The 24,511-nt window shown below is 48.3% G+C and overlaps 1 protein-coding gene and 2 pseudogenes across 10 annotated transcripts in view; 2 read left to right on the forward strand and 1 right to left on the reverse strand.

The window, feature by feature from the left end:
* Mier3-ps1 (MIER family member 3, pseudogene 1) overlaps window positions 1–4,759 on the reverse strand; it is a 14,118-nt pseudogene extending 9,359 nt beyond the window's left edge. The window contains exon 1 of the transcript XR_015672839.1: window positions 4,621–4,759. The product of XR_015672839.1 is annotated as an MIER family member 3, pseudogene 1 (transcript). The remainder of the gene's footprint in view (window positions 1–4,620) is intronic.
* The window catches only part of S100a3 (S100 calcium binding protein A3), a 40,251-nt gene extending 16,554 nt beyond the window's left edge, over window positions 1–23,697 (forward strand). For 4 of the 9 annotated variants that reach the window (XM_087614223.1, XM_087614217.1, XM_087614234.1 and 1 more), the window contains 2 exons: window positions 22,661–22,806; window positions 23,216–23,696. In XM_087614223.1, the coding sequence (XP_087470349.1) occupies window positions 22,666–22,806; window positions 23,216–23,380 (306 nt within the window). In that variant the 5' untranslated portion in view covers window positions 22,661–22,665 and the 3' untranslated portion in view covers window positions 23,381–23,696. Of the gene's footprint in view, window positions 1–1,490; window positions 1,632–3,159; window positions 3,239–7,951; window positions 8,117–20,913; window positions 21,211–22,660; window positions 22,807–23,215 lie in introns of those variants that run through there. The other 5 variants (XM_087614222.1, XM_087614228.1, XM_087614226.1 and 2 more) reach the window with 5 other exon arrangements.
* S100a2 (S100 calcium binding protein A2) lies at window positions 11,054–12,298 on the forward strand (annotated as a pseudogene).
* Window positions 23,698–24,511: the final 814 nt, after the last annotated feature.

A 24,511-nucleotide genomic window follows, 5' to 3' on the forward strand; every position in this document is an offset into this window, starting at 1 on the left:
GCTACAGGAGTGGGCCTTAAGAGTTACAGCCCATCCACAGTTACAGCATGAACTCTTAGCTTCTTTAGCCAGCAACTTCTTTATGCTCCTACTGCCGTGAGGCCATCCACAGCCACACCTTCTTCCATGATGGATTATATCTACCCAAATCATGAGCCAAAATAAATCCTTTCTCTTTGAAATTGTCAGGGATTGGCCAGTGATAAGGAAGTAACTAATACAGAAGCTGTTGCTGTTATAAAACTGACCATATTGTCTGTAACTCTTTGGTGGTGGTTGGTAGGAGGAATGTGGAGGAGTTTAGAATTGTGGGCTGGAGAGGCCCTAAAATCCTGTAGTCAGGGCTTATACTGAGCCATTCTGGTAAGTGCTCAGACCATACTATTGATAGATAGATGGACACTATTTAGATTCCTGAGGATTCAGAGGGGACGAATGGCTAGGGCTGGCAGTGCATACCTGTGATCCAAGTTCTTGGAAGGTGGAGGCACCAGAATTGGGAGTTGGCTACAGAGCAAGTTTGAGGCCTGATTGAACTACACATGGAATTTCTCAAAATAGACAAAACAAAGAACATCAGAGAAAAAAAACCCCAAACTAATATAACACCTAAAAACAACAACAACGACGATGACGACGACGACGATGACAAAGCAAGGATTATAGCAGACCCTGGGCTTGGTGCCGTTTATGTTACATTCAGGTAAAGGAATTGGCTGTGTGTTCTGTCCTAAGAATTTGAGTGAAGTCGCATTCAGAAGCAATAGACTAATTTATTTGGTAGAGAACATTGCCAGACAGATCAGCATTCAGGATGTCACATGGTTATTGATCACCGTCTTTAGCTATGTTTCCAGTAAGAATTTCTGGAGTGAAAAAAATGCAGAAAATCAAGAGTTCTAATGTGCACAGGAGCACAAGCCAAGATAAAGTTGCAGAAGGGGCAGATAGGGTTTTTGCACACAAAATAGCTACAATTATAAAGGCAGGAACACAATTAAGGGCAAACTATGCAGCTTGCTTTGGGACAATAGGGATGGTACATTAAAGGTAAGCAAGACCTTACTCACTGAAGGGTTCAGGGCATGGAACTGAAAACCTATTTGAAAACATTCATTCGAAAGGAGAGGGTCTGCAAGGAAAGCACCTTTGCAGGGTGCTTTTGGCTTGAAAATGGCTGCCTAGGGGAATTTTCACTGACTAAGTTACATACTTAGATACTGCAGCCATAGTCCAAGTGGGTCAGGCTACATTTCAAGTTGGCAGTAAAAACTTGGGGCTATTTTCCATGTAGTTCTGGCTTGGCAGGCAAACAAACCTCAAGATTCATGGGCCAGTGGAAATTTGCACAAGATTCCACAAAGCTGCTGAGGTCAGGCAATATGCAGCATTCTCTGTATAGAGCCCTTGAGTGGGTTGTGCATAAATTCGAAGCCCATTTCCAACGGAGATTCCAGGATGTTTGAGATGCCACGAATCTGAACTTCCGCAGGCACTGAGGAGAGTCAGGCCAAGGGAGAACACACGTATACCACAGGTTGCAGGGCTGGAGGGGCAGGACTGTCCAAACCCGTCGGAGCCCAGGGGATGCTGTCATGAGCCCCAGATATTGGTCGTGCAATTGTTGCAAGGTTTGGTATCTGTCTGTGTGAATTCTGGTCTTTCTTTAGTTTGCTATTCTTTTGTATTTTTCCTTTTGATATTTCTTCTTTTAGGAATGGAATGTTTGTATCATCGTATGCTGGAAGTATGTAATTGGTTTTTTGAAAATTTTTCGGGAGTTCTTGTTTTGAGTCTCAGAAGAGACTCTGGACTTCTGAAAAGCATTGGGACATTAAGAGTACAGGGAGCTTTTCAATCTTTATTTTATTTACTTTCCATTTTTGTGGTGTATATATGCATATACAAGTATATGTGCACATATAATGTGTATATCATATATAATGTATATATGTATACAATGTACATATGTATACGTATACATATATGTATGTATGTGTATATATGTATATTCAATGTATATATATATATATATAGTGTGTGTGTGTGTGTGTGTGTGTGTGTGTGTACCACACATGTGGAGGCCAGAGGCTAAGTTTGAATGTTTTTTCTAGCTATTATCCAAGGCAGGGTCTCATATTGAACTTAGAGCTCATCAACTGGCTAGACTAGCTGACTAGAAGGCCTCAAGAATCCTGTCTTCTGTGTCCCAGCGCTAGGGTTACATGTAGGTTACATGTATGAGCCGCCATGTCCAGCGATTTATATGAGTTCTGGCAATCTAATCTCAGCTTCTCATGTTTGAACAGCAATCACTTTGTGGACTGAGGAATTCCTCCAGCAACTCTAGTGACTTTTAAAGTTGTCCTGAATGTGTGACTGCATCCTGCATTATGGGGTGGCCATGTGACCACCCTGCTGGAGGCAGAATGTAACGGTTTGGATGGGAACTGTCTTCCATAGGCTCATGTGTTTACAAACTTGGCCCATAGCAGGCAGTGCTGCTTCAGGAAACGAAGAAACCTTTACAATGTGGGACTAAGCTAGAGGAAAGCAGGCAGGCCTTAAGGAGTCACAGCCCTGCCCAGCTTCTGTTTGACCTCTTTGCTTTCTGGCTGGTGACATGATGTAAGCAGTGTCCAGTGGTCCTTTTACCCCAACATGGAGTTGCTCTTGCTTCTATGGCTTTCCTCATCATAATGAACTGTTATATCTTAAATCACTAACTAAAAACAAATTCATCTTCTCTTAAATCTTTTCTTTTAGGTATTTTTATAATAGTGATGGGAAAGTAACCAGTGCAGGCCAGTAAGATCTTTTTATTATTTAATGTGTGTGGGTGTTTTGCCTGTAAGTATGTCTCTTCATTCTGTGCATGCAATGCTCAAGGAGGCCAGAAGAGGGCAGTGGATTCCCTTGGAAAATTACAGCTGCTCCTTGGGTTCTGGAAACTCCATCCTGGATCTTCTGGGGGAGTGCCAGTGCTCTCAATGCTGAGCCACCTTTCCAGCCCCAAGGCCTTGATATCTTTATCATGGACAGGGGTGTAGCTATTTCCTCAGGATCGAAACATCCCTCCAAAGCTCAGGAAGTAAACAAAACTTTCGAGTCTCAGGAAGCTCCTAAAACAATATTCACAAGGTGCCTCCCTGAAGGTACAGAATCGGAAAGGATTTGTGGGGAGAGGAGAACTGTTGATCTGCTGAGCTGCCTGCAAGCAGGGCAAGGTGTGCTGAGGGTAAGTCGTTCCCCATGCTAGGGTGGACCTTTTCCTAATGCAGCTGCCTCTGACTAGTCCATGCTCCAGTAAGTAACCTTAGCGAACTCACGACTTCACTACAGACATTTGCTCATGTCTCCCCCAGAAAAATCACACAGGGTGAGGTGTGGCATTTCACACTTCCTCATAGGCAGAAGCTGCCCAACAACAGGCCCGGTGGTGGTCGTGGACCATTAGCAGAGGGAGGGAACACAGAAGCATAGGGGTGAAGAGAGGAGAGAGAACACAGTCTCCTCAGAGACATGGAGGGGGGGGCGTGGAGTGAGTAGCTCCCTCTGAAGAATGCTTCTAAACTGCTCCCCCTCCATAGCAAGAAGGGAGTTTCTGGTAGCATTGAAGAGAGCTAATTACACAGAATGGTCGGGAGTCAGTTTTCAGAAAGTTCATGCTTTGGGTAGAGGATTGAGCGTATCTGGAAATAGGGTATTTCAGGGAGAAGAAAAGATGTTGGTTGTGAGGGACAGCACCTGAGCCTTGGTTCACCATCCATCAAACACTTGCTTTGTGCTATGCACTAAGGGATGGAGGGTTTCATGAATATTTCTAGTGATCTATACTATCTGATCACTATATCTAGAGAAGTCATTACATTATAGCATTAATAAATTGTTGTTATTGAGCCGTGGGTAAGAGGCTTCAGAGGTGCATTGAGAAGCGGCTAACTGCATGCATGTGTGTGTCAGATATTCAGGAGACCTGGGAAACAGATTCAGGACAATACCCAGAGGAAATGACCTCTGAGCCGAGCAGAAGAGGTGATTCAGAGGCGGGGGGTGAGGCTGGAGAGATGTCTTAGTGGTTAAGAGCAACCTGGCTGCTCTTCCAGAGGATCCAGGTTCAATGGCTTATAACAGTTTGTAACTCTAGTCCCTGGAGACCTGACAGCATTTTCTGGTTGCTCAGGGCACCGTATGTGTATGGCATACAGACATACGTTCAGGTAAACATTCATACACATAAAATAAATTAATAAATAAATAATTTTCCCAAAAATAAATCAAGAGGCTGGAATATAGCTCCACTGAGGAAAGACTTTCCACGAGAGTACCTGGCATGGCTTGGGTCATGAAAGGGTATGGCTTATACTGCAGCAGAGGAAGTGTGCCTAGGATAGAGTGCTGTGCCTTGACCTTCTAATTTTTCATGTTCTTTAGTCTGGAGAGATCTGAGGTTTTAAATAGTTACCCTGGTGGCAGAGCTGAGGGGGGTTTAGAGTGAGGCCCAAGAGCAGGGGAGGGAGGAGCATTTGGGTGTGTCTGCAATAGGACCAGATGATTTGGAAGAGGCCTAAGCAGTGTGGACAGGGTCCAGACCTGTTTAGAGACAATAAGCAGACTGACCAGACATCTTGTTGGCAGGCAGGAAGCAGGAGGCTGGGCAGAAGCCAAGTGTCTGGTTTGGAGCATTGGGTGGATGGCGGTGTCCTTTGTGGCACAGGGGGAAGCCTGGTTCATGCATCAGTCTGTCTCCAGTCTCCATTGTTGCCCTCTGGGGACTTTGCTTAGCTCCTTTTCTGGGTCCCAGTGGCGAGATGTTTCCTGTGCTCACTCCTCAGGGGTTTGCAGCTCTCCAAGGCTCTGTTTACCAAGCCTGTCTTCCAAGCCCTCATTGTCACTCCTGGGACTCAGAAGAGACGTTATTATTTGCTAGTGTGATCAGCTTTCAGGCATCGAGATCAGAGAGGGATCCCTGGCCCTCTGGCTCCTAACCCCAAGTGACCCCTGCTGTCACTCAGCAGCCATGAGCACACTGGCAAGAGCCTGTGCTCGTGAAGAAATGAATAAGACCTAATTTTTACTGGAAGGTGGAGGGGGGCGGTGCTGATTTCAAATCCAGGCCACAGTACATTTGTAGGAAACAGGAAAGGGTGCCAGAACCAGAGATGCTACGAAGACAGGCTCCTGGACCCCAGTGTGGCTGAGACCGAGGCTAATTTGCTGGGCAGATGGAGGTTGGTCTCAGCAGTAACTATCCTTTTTTTTTTTTTTTTATTAACTTGAGTATTTCTTATATACATTTCGAGTGTTATTCCCTTTCCCGGTATCCGGGCAAACATCCCCCTCCCCCCTCCCCTCCCTTATGGGTGTTCCCCTCCCAGCCCTCCCCCCATTGCCGCCCTCCCCCCACCAGTCTAGTTCACTGGGGGTTCAGTCTTAGCAGGACCCAGGGCTTCCCCTTCCACTGGTGCTCTTACTAGGATATTCATTGCTACCTATGAGGTCAGAGACCAGGGTCAGTCCATGTATAGTCTTTGGGTAGTGGCTTAGTCCCTGGAAGCTCTGGTTGCTTGGCACTGTTGTACATATGGGGTCTCGAGCCCCCTCAAAGCAGTAACTATCCTTAAGGCTTCTCAGGATCACTGGTGGTTGGAGCACGCAGGAGATTGACAGCACTAAACAAGTCATCTTTAAATCTCCTTGAGTCCCACTTTTCTTTTCTATCACGTAGGGTGAGCTTTTCCACTCCTGGGATGGTCTTATGAACTAGGTGGGATAATCTATGGAAAGCACTTGGCACACAATAGTCCCCCAGCTACAGGGATACCCACCCCATCCCCTTAGGGATAGCAGTCAAGAATGTAAGGCATGCGTTTCCTTACGCTGACCATCGGAAGAGCCATGGGTAAGATTTAATAGAACAGATAGATCATCAATGGCTTAATGCAACTTGATAAGAAAAAGAACTTCAAAACTTATTTTAGGGTGCAGGGGATATTAAAAGTAATCCTTGTGGCAAAAAACCACTTACCCAACATTGCAGGGTGAGTCAGAGACAGCACACAGACTTACACCTGGCATGCTGATAGTGAGACCATTGCTCTCTCCACTGTACTATCCCTGAAAAGGGGAGAGGGAGCCGATCTGGGTAGTGTTCAGGGTACTGTTCAGGTAGTGACATTCAACTCCCCTTTCCCCTATCCTAGACTAGGCATTGAAACAGGTTCCTGGTATCTGTCTTCCTGTTCAGTCCACCTAGGCTTCTCAGCAGGGACTGTCCAGGAAACCCCTTCTGTGCGAAGCAGGTGTGGGTGTGGGAAGGCTCTTCGGAGATGAGTCACCACTGCCTCCTCCTTGGTGAATCATGGCTGGGGCTTGGGAACAGCTAGCTGGTGGACAGGAGGGAGAGCAGAGAACTAAATTGCAATGATACATTTCAATCACCAGGGGGCAGAAGCCGGATAGGCAAACCGGAGCTAACTGCTGCTGTAAAACTTGTGGCATGCAGAGCTTGGGAGTGGGTGGATGGAATGCTAGGACCCAGCTAGGGCTGGATGTAGGCAGTCAGCGCCTTGGAAGCTCCCGCTGCCTGCCTCTGTCCTGGATTTTCTGCCGGAGAATGTCAGAGCAGATTGGGCGGCAGTAGAAGGGGTGGGTGGGAGGCTGTTATTTGACCAGATGTTCTAAACGCAGATGAATAAGGTCTCACAGATAGAGGCAAAGCAGTCTGTTTTTCAAAGCCTCAGAAGCATTGATATTGGATGGGGGCACGTATCTGGCCTCCATGTGTGAGATGAGACACGGGTGTCTGGGTGCTGCTGACTCTGTATAGCCTTCCTTCTCCTCTTGGTCCTCACCCCTGGTTCCTCTGTCCCTATTGTTCTCTCTTTGATCCATCCCCCCAATTTCTTCTTTTTGCCTGGTTGTCTCTGTCAGCCTCCAGTCTCCATCGTTGCCCTCTGGGAGCTTTGCTCCTTTTCCGGATCCCTGTGGCAGTAAGTTTCCTGTGGTCACTCCTCAGAGGTTTGCAGCTCTCCAAGGCTCTGTTTTCCAACCCTGTCTCATTGCCACTCCCGGGACTCAGAAAAGAAGTTATTATTTACTAGTGGTGTACTTTCAGGCAGTGAGAAAAGGGACCCCCTGGCTCCTACCTATCCACTGGCCCCAGTGACCCCTGCTGCCAGTCAGCAGTCATAAACGTTGGTAGGCACCTGGCGTGGGTGAGATACTGTGCTCATGTAGAAATGAATAAGAGCCAGTGTTCATCAGTGAGCTCACCATGAGGCAGTGAGGGCAAGAGAAAGCAAGCACACAGTGAATCTGCCTAAATAGGAAGACTCTAAGACAGAAGGGAGGGCACAAGGAACGCTTCGCATGTGCCAGAACAGGTAGAAACTGACTCTGGTTGGGTCAGAGAAGGCCTTTTAAGTGGCCTTTAAAGCATAGATGGTTATCTCAGCAGGAGGAGACACCATGTGCGGGTGTAGGCACATTCTTACCAGGATGATCAGTGGAGCCAAGGGCCTTGGTTGCATGGCGTGCTTATACCCTTGTTCAGACAGTGAGGGATGGCAAGGGGGTTGAAAAGCAGTGGGTATTAGAGTATGGAGTCTTTCACTGTGCACCTTGTGGAAGAGACACATGTTGTTTCTGAGCAGAGAGGATCCTGCTGATGCTGAATGAAGTGGAGGGAGTCACTGTGAGCACCAGTGCTTTGTTCCTCGTAGGCCCTTCCTCAGGGTAAAGAGTTCCTGTTGACTTTTACCTAAAGTAGGTTGCATTGGGAATAGAAGCATGGTAAGGAGCTCACAGGTCCCAGGGAGGAGGGGGACACTGAGTGGCTTTGCAAAGGTTTAGAAGAGGACACTGGAGGACCCAAGACCCACTTTATCAGTGCTGTATAGGCTGGTTGCCATAGTGATCCCTAGGCAGACGTGGGGGTCTGATTCCGCTACCGCTCAGATTTCAGTGGTGCCAGCACCGTCACCTCCCTAGGTGCTGCCTGGTGAGGGGCTCCACTCTGGTGCTTGTGGGTTGGGGTTTCCGGTTGCTGCTCTGGCTCTGGGGAGCAGGGTGTGCCGCTGAGTCACCACCTGGGTATCTGGGCTTGGAACCACGGGTGAGTCACCCTGCCCTGGGGGAGCTGAGAGAAGCTGCTTGGTGTCTGGAGGGGGAAGAGAGCTGGGTCCACAGGAAGGGCGGTGCCCAGCTGGGGATGGCAAAGAGCACAAGGGGGCAGTGTGGAGTCTGAAGTCTTGGAGTCAGCTCCTTCTTGAAGACCCCTCCTTTGGGCTCAGGGGAAGGACACAGTGTTTGTTTTTCTCCATGGAGAAGACAACCTGGGGACTGGTGAGGGCCTGAGGGAGGGCATGGCTGGGTCCAGGTCTCTGTTTTCAGCTCTGGGTAGGGCAGTCTTTTCTACCCACTGCACTGTCCGGTGCAGAGCCATCTTCATTGCTCCTTTTGAAGCAGTTTTAACCAGACCCAGTCGCCTCACTACCTCTTTAAAAGGTGTTCCGGTGCCAGGCATTTACAACAAAACAATAAGAAAAGATTCCTTTGATTTCTGGCATGCTCTTCCGGATGTCCCCCAGCTGCATTTTTGGACCCCAGTTTTCTAAGGGTGGCCAGGACTGCGCGTGCTCTCTCTCTCTCTCTCTCTCTCTCTCTCTCTCTCTCTCTCTCTCTCTCTCACACACACACACACACACACACACACACACACACACACACACACACACACGTGAGCACAGGCTGTGAAGTTCCCACCCACTCTGTGTCACTGCATTCTCTGACACAAGAAGGAGCTGTGACTCACAGGCATAACATGAAAACCAGGCTTGGAATGAGTGTCTAGGCCCCAGAACAAGAGCTGTCTCCTCTCATTCCTGACCAGGGTCCCCGTCTTGTCAGGGTTTCTAGTCCTGCACAAAACATCATGACCAAGAAGCAAGTTGGGGAGGAAAGGGTTTATTCAGCTTACACTTCCACACTGCTGTTCATCACCAAAGGAAGTCAGGACTGGAACTCACACAGGGCAGGGACCTGGAGGCAGGAGCTGATGAAGAGGCCATGGAGGGTGCTGCTTGCTGGCTGCTTCCCCTGGCTTGCTCAGCTTGCTTTCTTATAGAACCCAGGACCGCCAGCCCAGGAATGGCTGCACCCACAACGTGCCCTTCCATTTTGATCACTAATTGAGAAAATACCTTACAGCTGGATCTCACAGAGGTATTTCCTCAAGGGAGGCTCCTTTTTCTGTGGTAACTCCAGCTTGTGTCAAGTTGACATAAAAACCAGCTAGTCCACTCCCCTTCCCCACCACATCTCTGTTCCCTTGTTGAGGCCTAAACGAGCTCAGGGATGCCTTTGGGTGGGCCTGGAGGCTCCTGCAGCTGGTGCTGAGACCAGAGCTATCTGAGAGGGAGTACATAGGGTGGGGGTGGGGGGCAGGCTTTTTTTTTTTTTTATCAAGATCAAGTTAGGACAATTTCTGTTTCCCCCAAATGACAAGTTGCAGGCCAGTTGGTCTGGCATATAAATCCCTACCCTGGGTGTCTTGATCATTTTACTTCCTCCTAGGTCTCTCTCTGCCACCTGATCTGGTGAGCGTCCTTGTAGTTTTTCTCTGACTTGCTGGTGGGATCTTCCGTTTGAAGGGATCCCTTCAGTGAGGCTTCAGATGGAAGGGCCTTTCCCACATTCTTCTGAGAGGGCTTAGGGGCTTACTCTGTCGCCTGCCTGTTCTCCAATCTCTGTGTCTGAGGCCTCTGTGTCTCTCAGTTTTGATATGACATTAGGGAACATTTTTTTTGGGGGGGGGGTTAGGCCTAGGAATAGGTCATGGATACGTGAGGGGTGCTTTTATAAGAACCTTCAATTTAAGTCAGATGCAACAGAACCTGTCTGTAATCTCATACTCAGGAGACTGAGACAGGAAAGTCACGAGGTCAAAGTCACACTGGGTTGTACAGTGTGTCACAAACAATCCATACTGAGTTGGTTTTGCTTTTGCAAAGTCTCAGATTCTTTTAGGACTAAGAAGAAAGCAGAGAGACGGGGTCTCAATGCTTAGTCCTGCCTGGGTCCCTAGTCCTGTGTAGTGGCAGAGTCATGCCCAAGGCTACTTCCTGTGTTTTTCTAAGTAGATGAGGGTGGGGCTAGCAGAGCAGGGCTGGCAGGGCAGGCTGGAGGCTTTTCCTGCCTTCAATACTGGCTCCTCTGGCCTTACCCTGGAACCCATTCAATATTCTTAGAGGAATTTGGAAGGGTGACCTCTGATCTCTGACCTTATCTCTTCAGCTTCTAGCCTGATCCCAAAACACTGGCCATTTAGTTTCTTTAGTTCTAACGTCAGCAGGATCCTTGTTGTTGGAGAGGATGTTGAATCACTTACATCCTGCCCATGACCTGACTATGAAGAACCAGCAGTGTGCAACATAGTCCTCAGACTGGCAGGAGGCACATCTGTCACTCTGTGAGAGTACCCCGTATGAAGGAAACATTCATGCTTAAGGGAGCTTCTCTTCAGATGGCAGAGACTCTGACTCCAGTAGACTAGAGTTTGTGAATGGTTTGACCCCTTCATGGAGCCTTATACTCCTGGGTTGTTCTCATGGCTACCCCCGGGTGATTCTGGGAGCCCATGGCCATATCTGTGCTCTGCATTCCTGGCACAGACAGGAGTCAAATTGAGACTCTAGACACCCTGCAACCCCTCCCCCTCTCCTCCCCTTCCTCATCTCCCATTAGACACCCAAGGAGGGAGCCCTACCTTCAGAGATATGTCCTTAGGACACAAGGTTCTGCTCTAGGTGACTCTCACAGCACAGGGAAGTTTCACATCTGATTGCAGTGTAAAGTGGAAGGGTGGACCCTCGTCCTTAGATACTGCCAAGGTAGAATGCAGGCAGGCAGTGACTTGCCATTCCTAGAAGGCCTTGGTGATGCAGGAACAGGCCTTGTAGGCCGGACTTGAGGCCCCGAGTGCCTTGGTGGTATTCTTTCGTGTCTCTAGATCCAAGATGTCTGGTGACCTGCAGCAGGCTGTGGATGTGACGGTCCACACCTTCCACAGTCAAGAGGGGGAGAGTCTCAAACTCAAAAAGGGGAGATGAAGGAGCTTTTGTGTAAGAAGCTGCCGAGCTATATGGGGGAAAGTGAGGCAGGCCAGGAGGGGAGCCCCGGGTGGGATAAATCTGTTCCTGCTTTCATTCTCAAGGTGCCTGCTGGTGCCAGTGCTAGGGTGGGGTTGAGGATTCCCCATCAGCTTTCACTTCACAGCGCTTGGGGTGCCAGTTAGGTCTATGTGTGAATGGGCTACTAATGGTTGTTCCCTTCAGCTTTCTTGAGCACATTGCCATTGGGGGCCTCAGAGTCCATCTGTCTAATCCTGTAATTGGCTAGTTGAACTGTCCCAAACCCAGAGAGGGTAGCAGCTGGCCATGGGTCACACAAGGACATTATTAGTGGGCATTAATTTATCCTTTTATTTTACATATTTATATGCCAAGCAAAGAAAATATATAGAGAGAATGAATTCTAGCCAAGACATGCACCCTGAGGCATTTGCCAGAGAGGTGCTGTTACCTCTCAATTTGCCTTCTGCCCAGTATAGACAAATGGGTTATCGCATGCAGAGTTAGGTCTCAGAACTTAATGCATGAGGTAGGTCTTGTATTTTTTTTCCCTTTTCTTCTTCATTTTGGGTTAATTCTCTCTCATTGTTTTGGCTGGTATTAAAATTTTTGTCTTTTTTTTTTTAATTCATCCTGCTGTTCGGGCAGTGAAACTCTGATCTTTATTATCAAGATGAAGCTGGGGCCTAGCAAAGATTAGTCTCTTCATACTCTGAGAAATACCCAGGACCCCCTACTCCAGTAGGCAGACTGGAGACACTTACATCATAAGTCTATCTGTCCTTCCTTACTGGCCTTCTCAGTATCTCACAAGGGTTTCCTGCCTGTGGTGAACCTGGCTGCCCATGCTAGGAATGAAAGCTGATATAAGGGGAAGGTGTTGGAGGTGGGTTGGGCATGGGTCAGCTTCGTGATAGCTCCTGTCCCTGTCACCTTCAGGATAATGTAGATGATGAGAAGGTGAAGAAGGTGATGGACCTCCTCGATAAGAACAGTGACCAGCCGGTGGACTTCCGGGAGTATGCTCTGTTCTGGTAGACTGTGCTATCGTGTTTAATAACTTCCTCAAGGGGTCCCCAGACCAGTCCTGAAGCAGAGCGTTCCACTCCCTGCCACAGGATCTCTTGGGCGATACAGCTCTCTGTCTTTTAAAAGTTTGTAGTTAATAAACTTTAGTTAGTTTGCTTGTGGAAAGTATTATAACGGCTCAGAGATGCCTTGTACCTTGACTGGATCAGTTAACAGCCTGGGAACAGAGGGATCCCTGTTTTCTAACACCTTCTGTACCCTAACTTTCCTGAGATCAAAGGATCTACTCTTTGGGATTTCACACAAATGAAATGGGAATTGAGGTAGGCGGGAAACATTTTATTTTGTTAAGAAAGGTATTTTAAAAAGGAAGACTGGGAGTGAGGTGCGGCAGTGTAGACTTTTAATCCCAGCACTAGGGTGGCAGAAAGCAGGTGGATCTCTGTGAGAGCCTAGTATACAAAGCAAAGTCTAGAATAGCCAGTGCTGTTACACAGAGAAACCTTGTATCAATATAAAATAAAATAAAATAAAACAAAACAAAGGAAGGTTGGTGGCATGATGCAACCTTTGTCCCAGCACTCAGGAGACAGGACAGGGGCAGGGGCAGGGGCAGGGACTGGGGCAGGGGCAGGGGCAGAGTCAGGGGCAGAAGCAGCACACACAAAAAGACAAAAACCACCTACAAGTACAGTCATTTTATTCACTCTCCTAATTCCAACTCCACAGAGTAGGGAGGATACAATCTCAGAACACAGCACAAACCTTGATATTGAAGGCTGTAGAGGGAGCCGCTGTCCCAGAGAGCCGCTGGCGGGTGGGGAAGGGGATGTGTTGGGGGAGGGGTTGTAGCCCTCGCCTGCCCTACAGTTTCCTTAGGATTCATTGGCAGATCACAGTCCCTAGGCACTGTACTTGTTCTTAGAAAAACTTTTGTCCTATCTGCTTTCAAGTTGGCTGGCTCAGTTTTGAGTTTACTCCCTCCTTGTTGATCTCTCTGTTAAAACCTCTTAGGAGCCAGCTCAAGCCAAAAATTCTTATAGTTTCTACCATTTTCCCTAAGACTGTAGCTTAAGTTGCCACACATTCCACATTCTAAAGCATATCAGGTGACAGTTTGAAGACATGACTTGCTATACTGTGACAAGGGCCACAAGCTTTTCATCCTCTAGATTCTAGGTCTATATTTCACTCTTTCTTACCTCCATCTAATTTCATCTTTTAAGTTATTATTATTCTTGACTGGCTTTTAAAGCTACTGGTTTTTCTACCAGTATACAACATTCAGAAGTTAATCGAGGCTTGACCTGCAGTGCCTTAACTAAACTAGCATTTGAATATCCATGTGGTTAGACTTCTTGGTGGACAGTTCAAGTTTGGTTCAGTGACTTATAGATGCCCTACTAGCCTGTTACTGTATAATGAACCGCCCCAAGATATGGTGGCTGAAAACATACATTTATATCTCTGGTGGTTCTGTGGGTAGACTGGGAATAGTTTTGGGGGTCTCACTTGGGGTGTCTCAGGCAGTTGTAGATGGAAGTTAGGGTTACAGTTACTCAAGCGTGCTCTCTTCACATGCTGTGCACTTGGTGCTGGTGGTTTGCCTGGAGCGCAGATAGAACCATCAGTGTGCTGGCTAGATTCTTGTCAACTTTATACAAACTGCAGTCATCAGAGAGGAAGGAGCCTTGATTGAGAAAGCATCTCCATCAGATGATCAGGCTGTGGGCAGGCCTGCAGGGCATTTTCTTAATTAGTGATTGATGGGAGGGGGCCCAGCTCATTGTGGGTGAGGCCACCTTTGGACTGGTGGTTCTAGGTTTTATAAGCAGCAGGCTGAGCATGGCCTCTTTATCAACTCCTGCCTCCAGGATCCTGCCCTGTTTGAGTTCCTGTCCTGGTTTCCTTCAGTGATGAACTGTAATGTGAAAGTGTAAACCCAATAAACTCTTTCCTCCCCAACTTGCTCTTTGGCCATGGTATTCTACTGCAGCAATAGAAATCCTAGCTAAGACAATCAGCTTACTGGATCTCCCTCCCACAGGGTGTCAAGAATGTGGGCCTCCCTCTTTTGATCACCATGAAAAGAGACCCTTTGTCCAAGAGGGCCTGCCTTAGCCTCATCTCCCAGTCTCCCAGCCCTACACACACAATAAAGACAGAGCACTGAGAGCAAGTGGCCATCATGTGGCCTCTCAGTGACTCCTCCCTCCTCTGCAGAGCTCTGTCTGATCTACTCTGTGAGTGGCTCCCACATATATCAGAGTGTTCTGGGGGAAGAAAGAAAACAATCAGAAAAGCACTGACTTTGCTTATCATCATTGTCGTCCATCAATTAAAAAGCAAACAACCTCTTTTTTTCCAAGTTGTTAACATACCCAGCCAGAAGTAGCCATATTACATAGCTAAGCCCCAAAGATACATGTAAAACCCTGTATAAAGAGGTCACTACTGCCATATCAATAGGGCAAAGGCTCTTGAGGAAAAAGCTTTTCATGCCTTATCTTTACTCTGTCTTCTACATAGAGCATGGACAGTAAGTATAGCAGCCATGTTGTGATCAGGAATCAACAAACATAGTGTAGCAGATGGTGTGCTGTAGGTTTAAAGAACAAAATAATAAAAGGATGCTGGATTTTAGACGTGGCCTGGATCCAACTCTGTGGTGTGTGTGTGTGTGTGTGTGTGTGTGTGTGTGTGTGTATGTGTGCTTGCCCATGAGCATGCCCGAGCATGAGCGTATGCTAAGGTGTACTTGTGGAGATTAGAAGACAACTCCCTTATGTGGGTTCCTCCTGATTCTGAGCCAACTTTAATGATTTGTGAGATCAATAAGATACAGCAGAAATGATACTCTGGGAATTCTGAAATACATCTTAAGAATGTTTCCGCTTCCAATTTAGTCTCTTGTAGTGCTTGCTCTAGGGTGTGTCAGAAGCTAGGGGCCATGCTCTGAGAAGCCCAAGCTATGTGGGGACCCTTTTCCCCAAGGAAACTCTGATGCATATGTGGGCCACTTGCAGAGTAGATCAGACAGAGCTCTGCAGAGGAGGAAGGAGCCACTGAGAAGCCATGTGACAGCCATTTGCTCTCAGTGCTCTGCCTCATTGCATTGTGTAGGGCTGGGGGATATGGCCAGGCAGCCCTCTGGGACAAATAGTTTCTTTTCATGGTAAGAAAAGAGAGAAGTCCACCTTCCTAACACCCTGTTGGAGAGGGACCTGTTAAGTATAGGTCAGGGAATCATGATGCCAGTAATTAACATTCTGGGGGCAGTTCTCAAAGCACCTGATCAGTACACTGTCATTTTAGTCTCACAGTAACCCCAAAGGGGCTATCATTAACCTTTTTTACAGATGGGAAAGCTGAGAGAATGGCTTTAGCCATTTGTGGAGCCCTGCCGGACCAGGTGCTTGAGATACTAAAGCACTGGCCATTTAATCCTCACTGAACCTGCGCTTCACAGATGAGGAAACAGAGGCCGGGAGGATATAAAGTAAGGGCTAGTGTCAGGGCTTGACCCACATCTATAAGAAAACTCTCCATCCTTTGGGACACTGAGATGGTGGGTGAGCTGGGCCTTGTTCCTCTTTCTGAAACCATCTCCAGAACTCTTTGCGTGACTTGGAGGGGACCTACTGAACAGGGTTCAGATGTACCTGACCCATTATCCTGAATCACAGGGAGATGAGACCCCCCCTTGCAGGTGGTTGTCTCTGTGACCTCTGATTTCTTTTGGTGCTCCATAGGTGTGAGGCTTCTCAGTTTTGGCTTCGGACAGTCAGTTGGCGTAGCAGGACCAGACTTACATTGCTGCTTCTGAGGTTTCCCCCATTTGGAGAAGTTCCAAAGTGGCTATTTGTTCCTTTTAGTTTGTCAGACTAACTGACATCACTGTTAAGTCCTGACTAAGGAGCTTCCCTATTCTCTGTGCTGAGGCAGAGGAGGGTCTGGACATCACCCTGCTTGTCAAGAATTTGTGGCCGGGTCTCCCCAAGTCTCCTGGAACTGCTGCTGGGATGAGAAACACAGTAACCTCACCTCCTGTCATATCAGCATTTTATTGTATGGCCCAGCCCAGGACAAGGCATGAACTGTGCCTTTTCTGTGATTTGGAATAGGACATTAAGAAATGTGGTTGGTATTAGTGCGGTCACAAGGTGGTGATGTGACTGTGAATCTCAAAACTATTTGAGTTACGCTTATCTTGGTGTCTTTAGCCTTGAAGCGGGAGGACAGAGGTTAGGGTAAGCTGGTCTTGTACTAGGAGTCCCAGACCAACATTTATTAAATGACTAATGTGCCTTTGTGCAGAGTTCAGCAGAATCCGACCCAAAGGTTAAGGTAGCAAAGAAGACAAGCACAAGTGGTGGAAGTCCCTAGCCTTTTTATCCCTGGTTATTGCTAAGGTCCCAGGGTATTGCTACAAAACCTAGGTTGTGCTCAAATGTTTAGCAATCAATCATCTTGCCTAAGCCTTTCTAGTTCTAAGAGGACAGGCATGCAGTGCCAAGCTCAATCTCATCTTGTTTTTATTATCCATTAGACACTCCTGTGGGTCAGAGGGTCAGTGCTTACAGTAAAGTGGCTTTCAAGTAAGTCCTTGAAAAGCACCCTATGTGGCTTCTATCACTTTAAACCAAACATCAGAGACATCAGTCAAACTAGCACAAGACCTGCTCAGATCATCACCTGCATAGCTACTGGTTTTCAGCTGGGGATTTAGCTCAGTGGTAGAGCGCTTACCTAGGAAGCGCAAGGCCCTGGGTTCGGTCCCCAGCTCCGAAAAAAAGAACCAAAAAAAAAAAAAAAAATCAACTAGGAGGCAGCAAAGCTAGAGTTAGATGGCGCCACACTTAAGAGCATGTACCGTTTATGCAGAGGGACTGAGTTCAGTTCTCATAACCCACATGACACTCAGTCATGGGTTCCGAGACAATGGACGAACTGGTACCCTAGAGTTCCCATTTGGGTCACTTCATCTCTCCACCAAGTCACCATTCTCATCTGTGCAATGGTCCCAGCCAGATGTTGGCTTGTTTGTCAAAGCACGCAGGCCTCACCTCAGCTGGCTCTTGGCTTAGATTCTTTCTCCACCTCCCAGTTCCAATTCAGCTCTGGGTCTAGCTTTCTCACTGGCCCTAGTAATCAGATACCCCTTCCCAAATGTTCTCTGTCCATGGCTCAGAAGGTCAGAAAGGATGTCTATTGTTTCGGTCAAGTTCATTTAGCCTCATGGGGCTTTGGATTTGGGTGGTTACTCTGGACATAGGGCTCAGGACCTTTTGCCAGAAGAAAATAGCGTGTCCAGAGTCTTGGGACACTCTATCTTATTTTTCCCCCTGGGGTGCAAGAGCAGACACTGCCCTTTAGAAGGGTGATGTGTGTTTCCAGGGATCTTAGGTGATGGTGGGGACAGTGAGGAGAGTCCGAGTTTTAGTTTGTAAGAAGTCCTGCCAGATCGGCTAGCATCTGTGTTCACCCTTTGCACACTCTCGTGCTGATCCTTTTGAGGTAAAGCTTCTCAGTGTCCAGCAATGGCGCATTTTTCAGCGGTCAGCCCTCCTGTCCTCAGGGAGTTATGCGAGGTGAGAAGCCATGGTCCTAGGCTCAGCCTAAGGGTGGGGATGGAGCATGTGGACAGGAAAGAGCAGGAAAGATGTAAGATAGCTCTAGTCCAGGCCGTGGAACTGAGGTCCACTGCTGTACTTTGGGGCCACTGAAGAAAAAGAGTTTAAGGCAGAGTCTGGGAAACTTCAGCAGGGCGGGAAGATTCCAGACACTTTAAGGAAGTCTTTTTGGGGGTACAAGGGAAGAGAGTTTAGACTCATCTCCATCATCTTTATGGAGGCAGAAGTAGGCAAGATGACCCGGTGAAGAAGGATGGTTAACCCCCTTGCAACAATCCAGGGTACTCATTGTATTAAGTTGAAGTCAGGGTCCTGAGCACTCACATTGCCATAATGACTAGTAACTAGTAACAAAATGTATTTGAAAAAAATCTTTTTTGAGACAGGGTCTTACTACGGAACTCTTACTGCCCTGAAACTTGCTATGTAGACTAGGCTGGGTTTGAACTCACCAAGATCTGTTTGCCTCTGCTTTTCAAGTACTGGGATGAAAGACATGTTACACCATATAAGGCAATACTTAGGATCTTAGGGTAGGGAATCGTGGAGATAGGAGATTAAGTCTCTAACAAGGCAAAGTGCAGACATGTTGAGGTCAGGTGCTGAGGTGGGGTGGAGTTCTGAGTGAAGGCCCAATTAAGCATTCTTTCCATGTCCATCCTCCAACCCTACGTCTCTACCAAGACATGTCTAGCCTGTCCCAGCTTTCTCTCCATGGACAGAGAAGCTGTGTTCCCAGGGGCTGTGGCTGTGCCCAGAAACATGAAGGGCTGTTGGATAAGAAAGTGGGCTCAGGAGCCAGGCTGCTGGGCTCATCCAGCCTATTAAACAGTCATTTGTTATTGTCTGTTTCTCCCATTAGATTGTCATCTCCCTTGAGAGGGGCTGTGTCTGCTTTGTTTATGCTATACCCCCATGCTTTGTATCAGCGCCTCTAATTACTTGTGTAAACAGTGAATAGCGAGCCCGCCACTCACTAGTCATATGATTTTGGGCAAGTCATTACCTCTCAGAGTTAACATTTACCAAGCCTCCATTATATTTTAGCAACGTTTATTCCATGAGCCGTGCTTGTGCTAACTCAAACTCCACAACAGCCTTATAAGATGGTTACTATTTTTATTTCCATCAATGAGGAAAATCAGGTTGCAAGAGCAGAGACGACAACGCTTAAAGTAGCAGAGGCTTAGCACAGAGGAGAATAAGCCATTGGCCTGGAAGCAGGTTAATTGCTGGTCCACTCTAGCCCCTCCTGCTGCCGCCGTGTGACCATCTCTGTCCTGTGTCTCAGATTGCTCATAACTCCTTGCCAATAAAACAGGGTTAATTACAGCTCTTCATGCCTTCTGCCTCCATTGCCCACCCCCCTCACCCATAGCCTGGCAACCTCTAAGAGGAGATTATGTCCCAGACAAAGCTGGGTACTGGGCCCAGGGTGAGGTCAAGGGCTTCCAGACTGTCCATATGGGCATGAGATTTTTGTCACTAGCCAAGAAACCAGGTTTCTCTTCTCTTTCCTATATTCTTCTGGGTATTGGGTTTTCTTTCTGGTGGAACGGGGAAGCTTAGAGGTGGGAGAGAACAGAGAAGCAGCAGGAGGAAATTCCCATGTCTGGTCAGTGGTGGTCTCCCCCATGCCAGCTAAGAATGGCAGGGGAAAACAAAGAATGGCCGGAAATGCCAGGCAGAGTTAAAATGATCTAGCTCACACATTAAAGAACAACAAGGGATTAAGAAAAATCCCAGACCAGACATGGTGGTGCACGCCTTTGATCCCAGCACTTGGGAGGCAGAGGCAGGCAAATTTCTGTGAGTTTAAGGTCAGCATAGTCTACATAAGTGAGTTCCAGGATAGCCAGAACTATGTAGAAAGACTCTGTATCAACAAACAAAACAACTTCCATTGTGGCTAGAGAGATGGCCCAGAGGTTAAGAGTACTTGCTGTTCTTACAGAGGACCCAGATTTGGTTCCCAGCACCCACGTTAGGGGGCTCACAACTACTTGCAACCCCATCTCTGTGGAGACTCAATACCTGTGGCCTTTGTGGGCACCTGCACTAATGTGTACAACACTCACAGACATACACATAAGGGAAAAATAAATTACAATCTTTCAAAATCAAATCAAATCTTTAAAACAACAATAGACCAAAATGAACAAATAAAAACTTTCTTTAAAAAAAAAAAAACACGTAAGTGATGGCGAAGTCTTAGACGTTGAGTAGGGCGGGCACCCTGAGGGCTCTGGCTATGCCCATGCTCAATTTTGGGTTTGATGATTTGGGGGAAAAGACACAAACTGAAGCCCAGGGCTCACAGAGGATAAAACACAAGTTGAGACTTGATGCTGGAACCCCAAATTTGCTTAAGCTAAAATGAACACTCTGCCCCAGGAGCATCTGGAAAGTTGCCCCAGCGCAGAACACTGCGGTGGAACCGGAAGCCAGCTTCCTCGAGAGCTTGGGAGCTTGGGGGACACACCAGCTTTCTCATGAATCTGTGGCCCTAATTCATCCATTATCATTTGGAGTAGAGAGGCAAGAAAGTTCAAGCCCTGACAGCTGGTGGCTCCCTAAGAGGAACACTCTTCTCTCTAGGCTTAAAAATACCTCATGATGATTTCCTCCAGCAAAATAAGCAATTCACAGCCAAAGGCCACCCAACCATCAGTGATTTGGAGGCTGGGCAGAGAGAGTGTCCCATGGTCTCAGACCTCTACCTGTAAATAGGGGCCTTAGCCAGGTGCTCCCAAGATCTCCCCTGCACAGAAACTCTCTGGAGGTAGACCCTAAGAGAGTCCAAGCTGTGTTCCCATTTTGTATTCTTGGTCTCTTCACAATAAAGAGCTCAGCACAGGGATGTGTGTGGCTGGGAGGTGGAAGCGGGAAGCTATTACCAGTTCCCAGCTTTGGGGAAGGGCAGAAGGGGAATGAGTGGGGAGCGGTGCCTGAGACTCTGACTGGGTCTTTGATGTGTGCGTTGCTAGGTGGGCGGTGGGCCTGTAATAGAGGCTACTGAGGGAAAGAAGACAGGGGACCCTGGGGGCAGCCTCAGCGTTGACCTACTTGGGTCCTTATAATTGCTCCCTTCGTCTCTTGGGAGGCTACAAATAGGGACACTCAGTTGTTAGGCTCCTACAGCTGAAGCAGCAGCAGCAGTGTGAGTACGGTTGCTTGGGAACTAACTGCCTTGGGCTGGGGGTTGAGGCAGCTCGGGAAAACCCTCAATAGGTAGCCTGTTCCTGGATACAGGGTCTGGATATGGGGACAGAAAGATGATGTTAGGAGGTGATGAGGTCTCAGAGGTTCCCTCATACACTAAAGATCTGTAAGGAAGTTTGCTTTGGGGAGCGTGCCCAGCCACGAGATTACCGATGTGGGGACAATGGCTAGCTGTGCTTCCGGTGCAGCCCTCGGTGAGCTCCTCTCCTTCTGCTCCTTGTCTCTGCTTCATTCCTGGGGATGAGCTGGGACAGGCCAGGGCTGCAGGAGAAGAAAGGATCCCTGTGAGTCTTCAAGCCTGAGCTTCTGAAATAGCAACTGAAGTGGCGCCAGGCAGGCTGGGAGGAACTCAGAAGGGCTCTGAGGTGCAGAGCTCCTGGGATCACTGCATTTTCCTCTCCAAGGATCATGGCATTTTCCTCCGCTGGGAATGTGGATCCTTGCTCCAGCACCGGGCTGTCACAGAGAATTAGATCCCATCGTTCTTGCCACTTCATCCTCCGTTCCCTTAATTCCTTGCCAGCTACAATCTTGCTGGCCATTTGCTCCCAGTAGAGGGAACTCACCAGGAAGAATATTGGCTCTGGCTGCCCTGTGTTGCAGGACTCCAGTCCCCTGAGGGAGTGAGGAGTGAGTCATCGGACTCAGATGGAAACAACTCCATTGCCTTCCCGCCAGCCCAGGGTTTGCCCAGGCTGCACCAGCAATGGAAGGGGATAATGTAGGGTGAGGGAAGGGATTCTAGGAAGTGTTTTCCTTCTATCTCAGTGGGGGACTCTTCTCAAAGCCTTCTGAGGTCCCCGGGGGAAGGGGAGGATGGCTATAGGATGGGGTAGGTCATAGATGAGTAGATCTGTGAACTGGTGGGCTTTGCAGACATATTTTCTGACTAGGACTGTGAGGCTAGAGTATCCCACTTTACAGATTAGACAACTGAGACCCCAGAGAGAGATAGTTCACCCAGGGCTTCAGAGTGCACAAGAGAATGAGGGTCCCCAACTGCAGCTGCTTTGAGTTTAGGGCAGGAGGCACAGTGAGGTGGTGGGGTCCTATCAGGGTTCACCATTGCCTCTGGCATTAGTCTCACCAGACTCTGGACAAAGAAGCACTGGGCAGGGCTTCCTGTGCTAGCTCTTACAGAGCGGGGCTCCAGGTCCCCATAGGGCAGAAGCTTTCTAGGACTGCAGGCAGCATCACATGGAATGGTACCCAATGGGAGACTGAGAATTCCCAGGTGTTGTGATGAGAAAGGATGGGAGGGAATCAGAGTCCTAAGGGACTCTCCCAGTTGAGGGTGAAAGTGATGGATGTTCTGATCCTGAGGAATGATGTTGGTGATGTCAGGGAACTGAAACTTCTGTCTAGAAAAATCACAACAGGCACAATGGGGAGGTAAATTGTGTGTGTCTGTGTGTGCATGCGTGTGTGTGCGCGCGTTCATGTGTGCATGAGTGTGTGTGTGTGTGTGTGTGTGTGTGTGTGTGTGTGTGTGTATGCATGTGTAGTCAAGGAAGGCCGCTCAGAAGCAGATGTGCTTTAGCATGGTGGAACTGACAGGTTTGGAATTAGTTTCTGGGATACACGGAGGAAAAGGAGAGTCATAGCCTGGCTCTCCTTGTGAGTCATACCCTTGTTTTGTGACAGTGAGGATGACCCGGCCCCTGGAGCAGGCAGTAGCTGCCATCGTGTGTACCTTCCAGGAGTATGCAGGGCGCTGTGGTGACAAATACAAGATCTGCCAGTCGGAGCTCAAGGAGCTGTTGCAGAAGGAGCTGCCCACCTGGACCCCGGTGAGCTCCCTCTTACTCTCCCCACTAGTGAAATGTACCAGTTGGACTCTGCAAAGAGTGGCCCAGGGCTGAGCACCAGCACAGGGCAGCAAGAAGGAGAAGCTAGATTGTGGGGAGGGGGGATATAAGGAAGTGAGCTGGTGGGCCTCATGAGCCTTAGTCAAATAGAATGTAAATGGGTTGACAGTCACTGTCCTGTGGATAATGCCTAACTCATAGCAGGGTCTCCATAGCAAGGAGCAGGTGCTTAGCTTATGAGCTGAGAAGCAGGGTTGGGAAGGGGGATTGAAATGGGTGTCTTATCAAGATGGGTAGGATGAGGTTGGCCCCATGGGAGGGAAGTGGTGTGGGAAGCTGCTTTGGTTCCTTATCCTGGTTTCCTGACCCTCCCTTCTCATCCCTTCCACAGAGTGAGTTCCGGGAGTGTGACTACAATAAATTCATGAGTGTTCTGGATACTAACAAGGACTGCGAGGTGGACTTTGGGGAGTACGTGCGCTCACTTGCCAGCCTCTGTCTCTACTGCCACGAGTACTTCAAAGAGTGCCCCCCTGAGCCCCCTTGTCCCCAGTAGCCTCTGGTCCAAAGGCGTATGCTATCCCAGAAGGGCCAGGTCTGCTTCAGTGCTCCATTTTTATCCCTGAGTTGGTCCTACTCTCTCAGTGTTACCCCTTTCGATCTAGGCTTGTCAGTCCCTGAGATGCTAACCCCAGCTACCCACAAGCTTTAGAGGCTTGTCTAGCTGGTGAGGGGTGGAATAGTCTTTGCTGCTTCTCTTCTTGGAAGGGAAGAACATCTCTGCTCTTACCTGGAAGCTCAGGCATGTGCACACAGTTGGGACTGCTGTGGCAGGGGCCTCCTCAACTCCCAATAAAGAAATGTCATCTTGGCTTACTTTGGTTTTTCTGGTGGGACACACTGGGTCTTGGGACTGAGTCCTTGTTCCTTTATGCTCCTTACCACTGGAGAAAGAAGGCTTACCACTGAAGATGGACCCCCAAAGCATCAGACCCAGTAGAGATGTGCAAATCTTACTGTTCAATAGGAGGGTGGGGGCAACACAAGGTCTCATTGGATGAGACTGGAGGGTCTCTGTCTCCACCTCTCTGTCCCCTGTCTTGAACTAGAAGTCCTTATCTTGGGCTTTCTAGGAGAACAAGGGGCTCCTTGGGAGGTACTCAATACAAGGAGGATGCGGTTGTGGGACCCAGCATCAGACCCAGTAGAGATGCTCAAATCTTAGTGTCCAATAGGAGGGTGGGGGCAACATAAGGTCTCATTGGATGAGACTGGAGGGTCTCTGTCTCCATCTCTCTGTCCCCTGTCTTGAACCAGAAGTCCTTATCTTGGGCTTTCTAGGAGAACAAGGGGCTCCTTGGGAGGTACTCAATACAAGGAGGATGCGGTTGTGGGAGCCCAGAGTCAAACCCCCTCTAACCTTCACTTAACCCCTGAGTTTGTACCATATCCTTAGAGATTAATCCTGACTCCCTATTCACCTCTTTCTTCTCTAACTCTCTTCTCCAAGCTGAGCATTCAATCCCGAATGCTTCTGTCATCCCCAATACCCTTACTCAAGCTTCCATCCATGCATAAACCTCTAGGCCACACTACCACCTAACTCCATTATGATATTTCCCACTTAATACCTGGGGTGGTCCCAAGGTCCCTCCTGATTTGCTAGCCTCCACCCTGGATCTTCCTG

This window comes from Rattus norvegicus, chromosome 2, assembly GCF_021556685.1.
Source record: "Rattus norvegicus strain SHRSP/BbbUtx chromosome 2, alternate assembly SHRSP_T2T, whole genome shotgun sequence".
Taxonomy (NCBI): domain Eukaryota; kingdom Metazoa; phylum Chordata; class Mammalia; order Rodentia; family Muridae; genus Rattus; species Rattus norvegicus.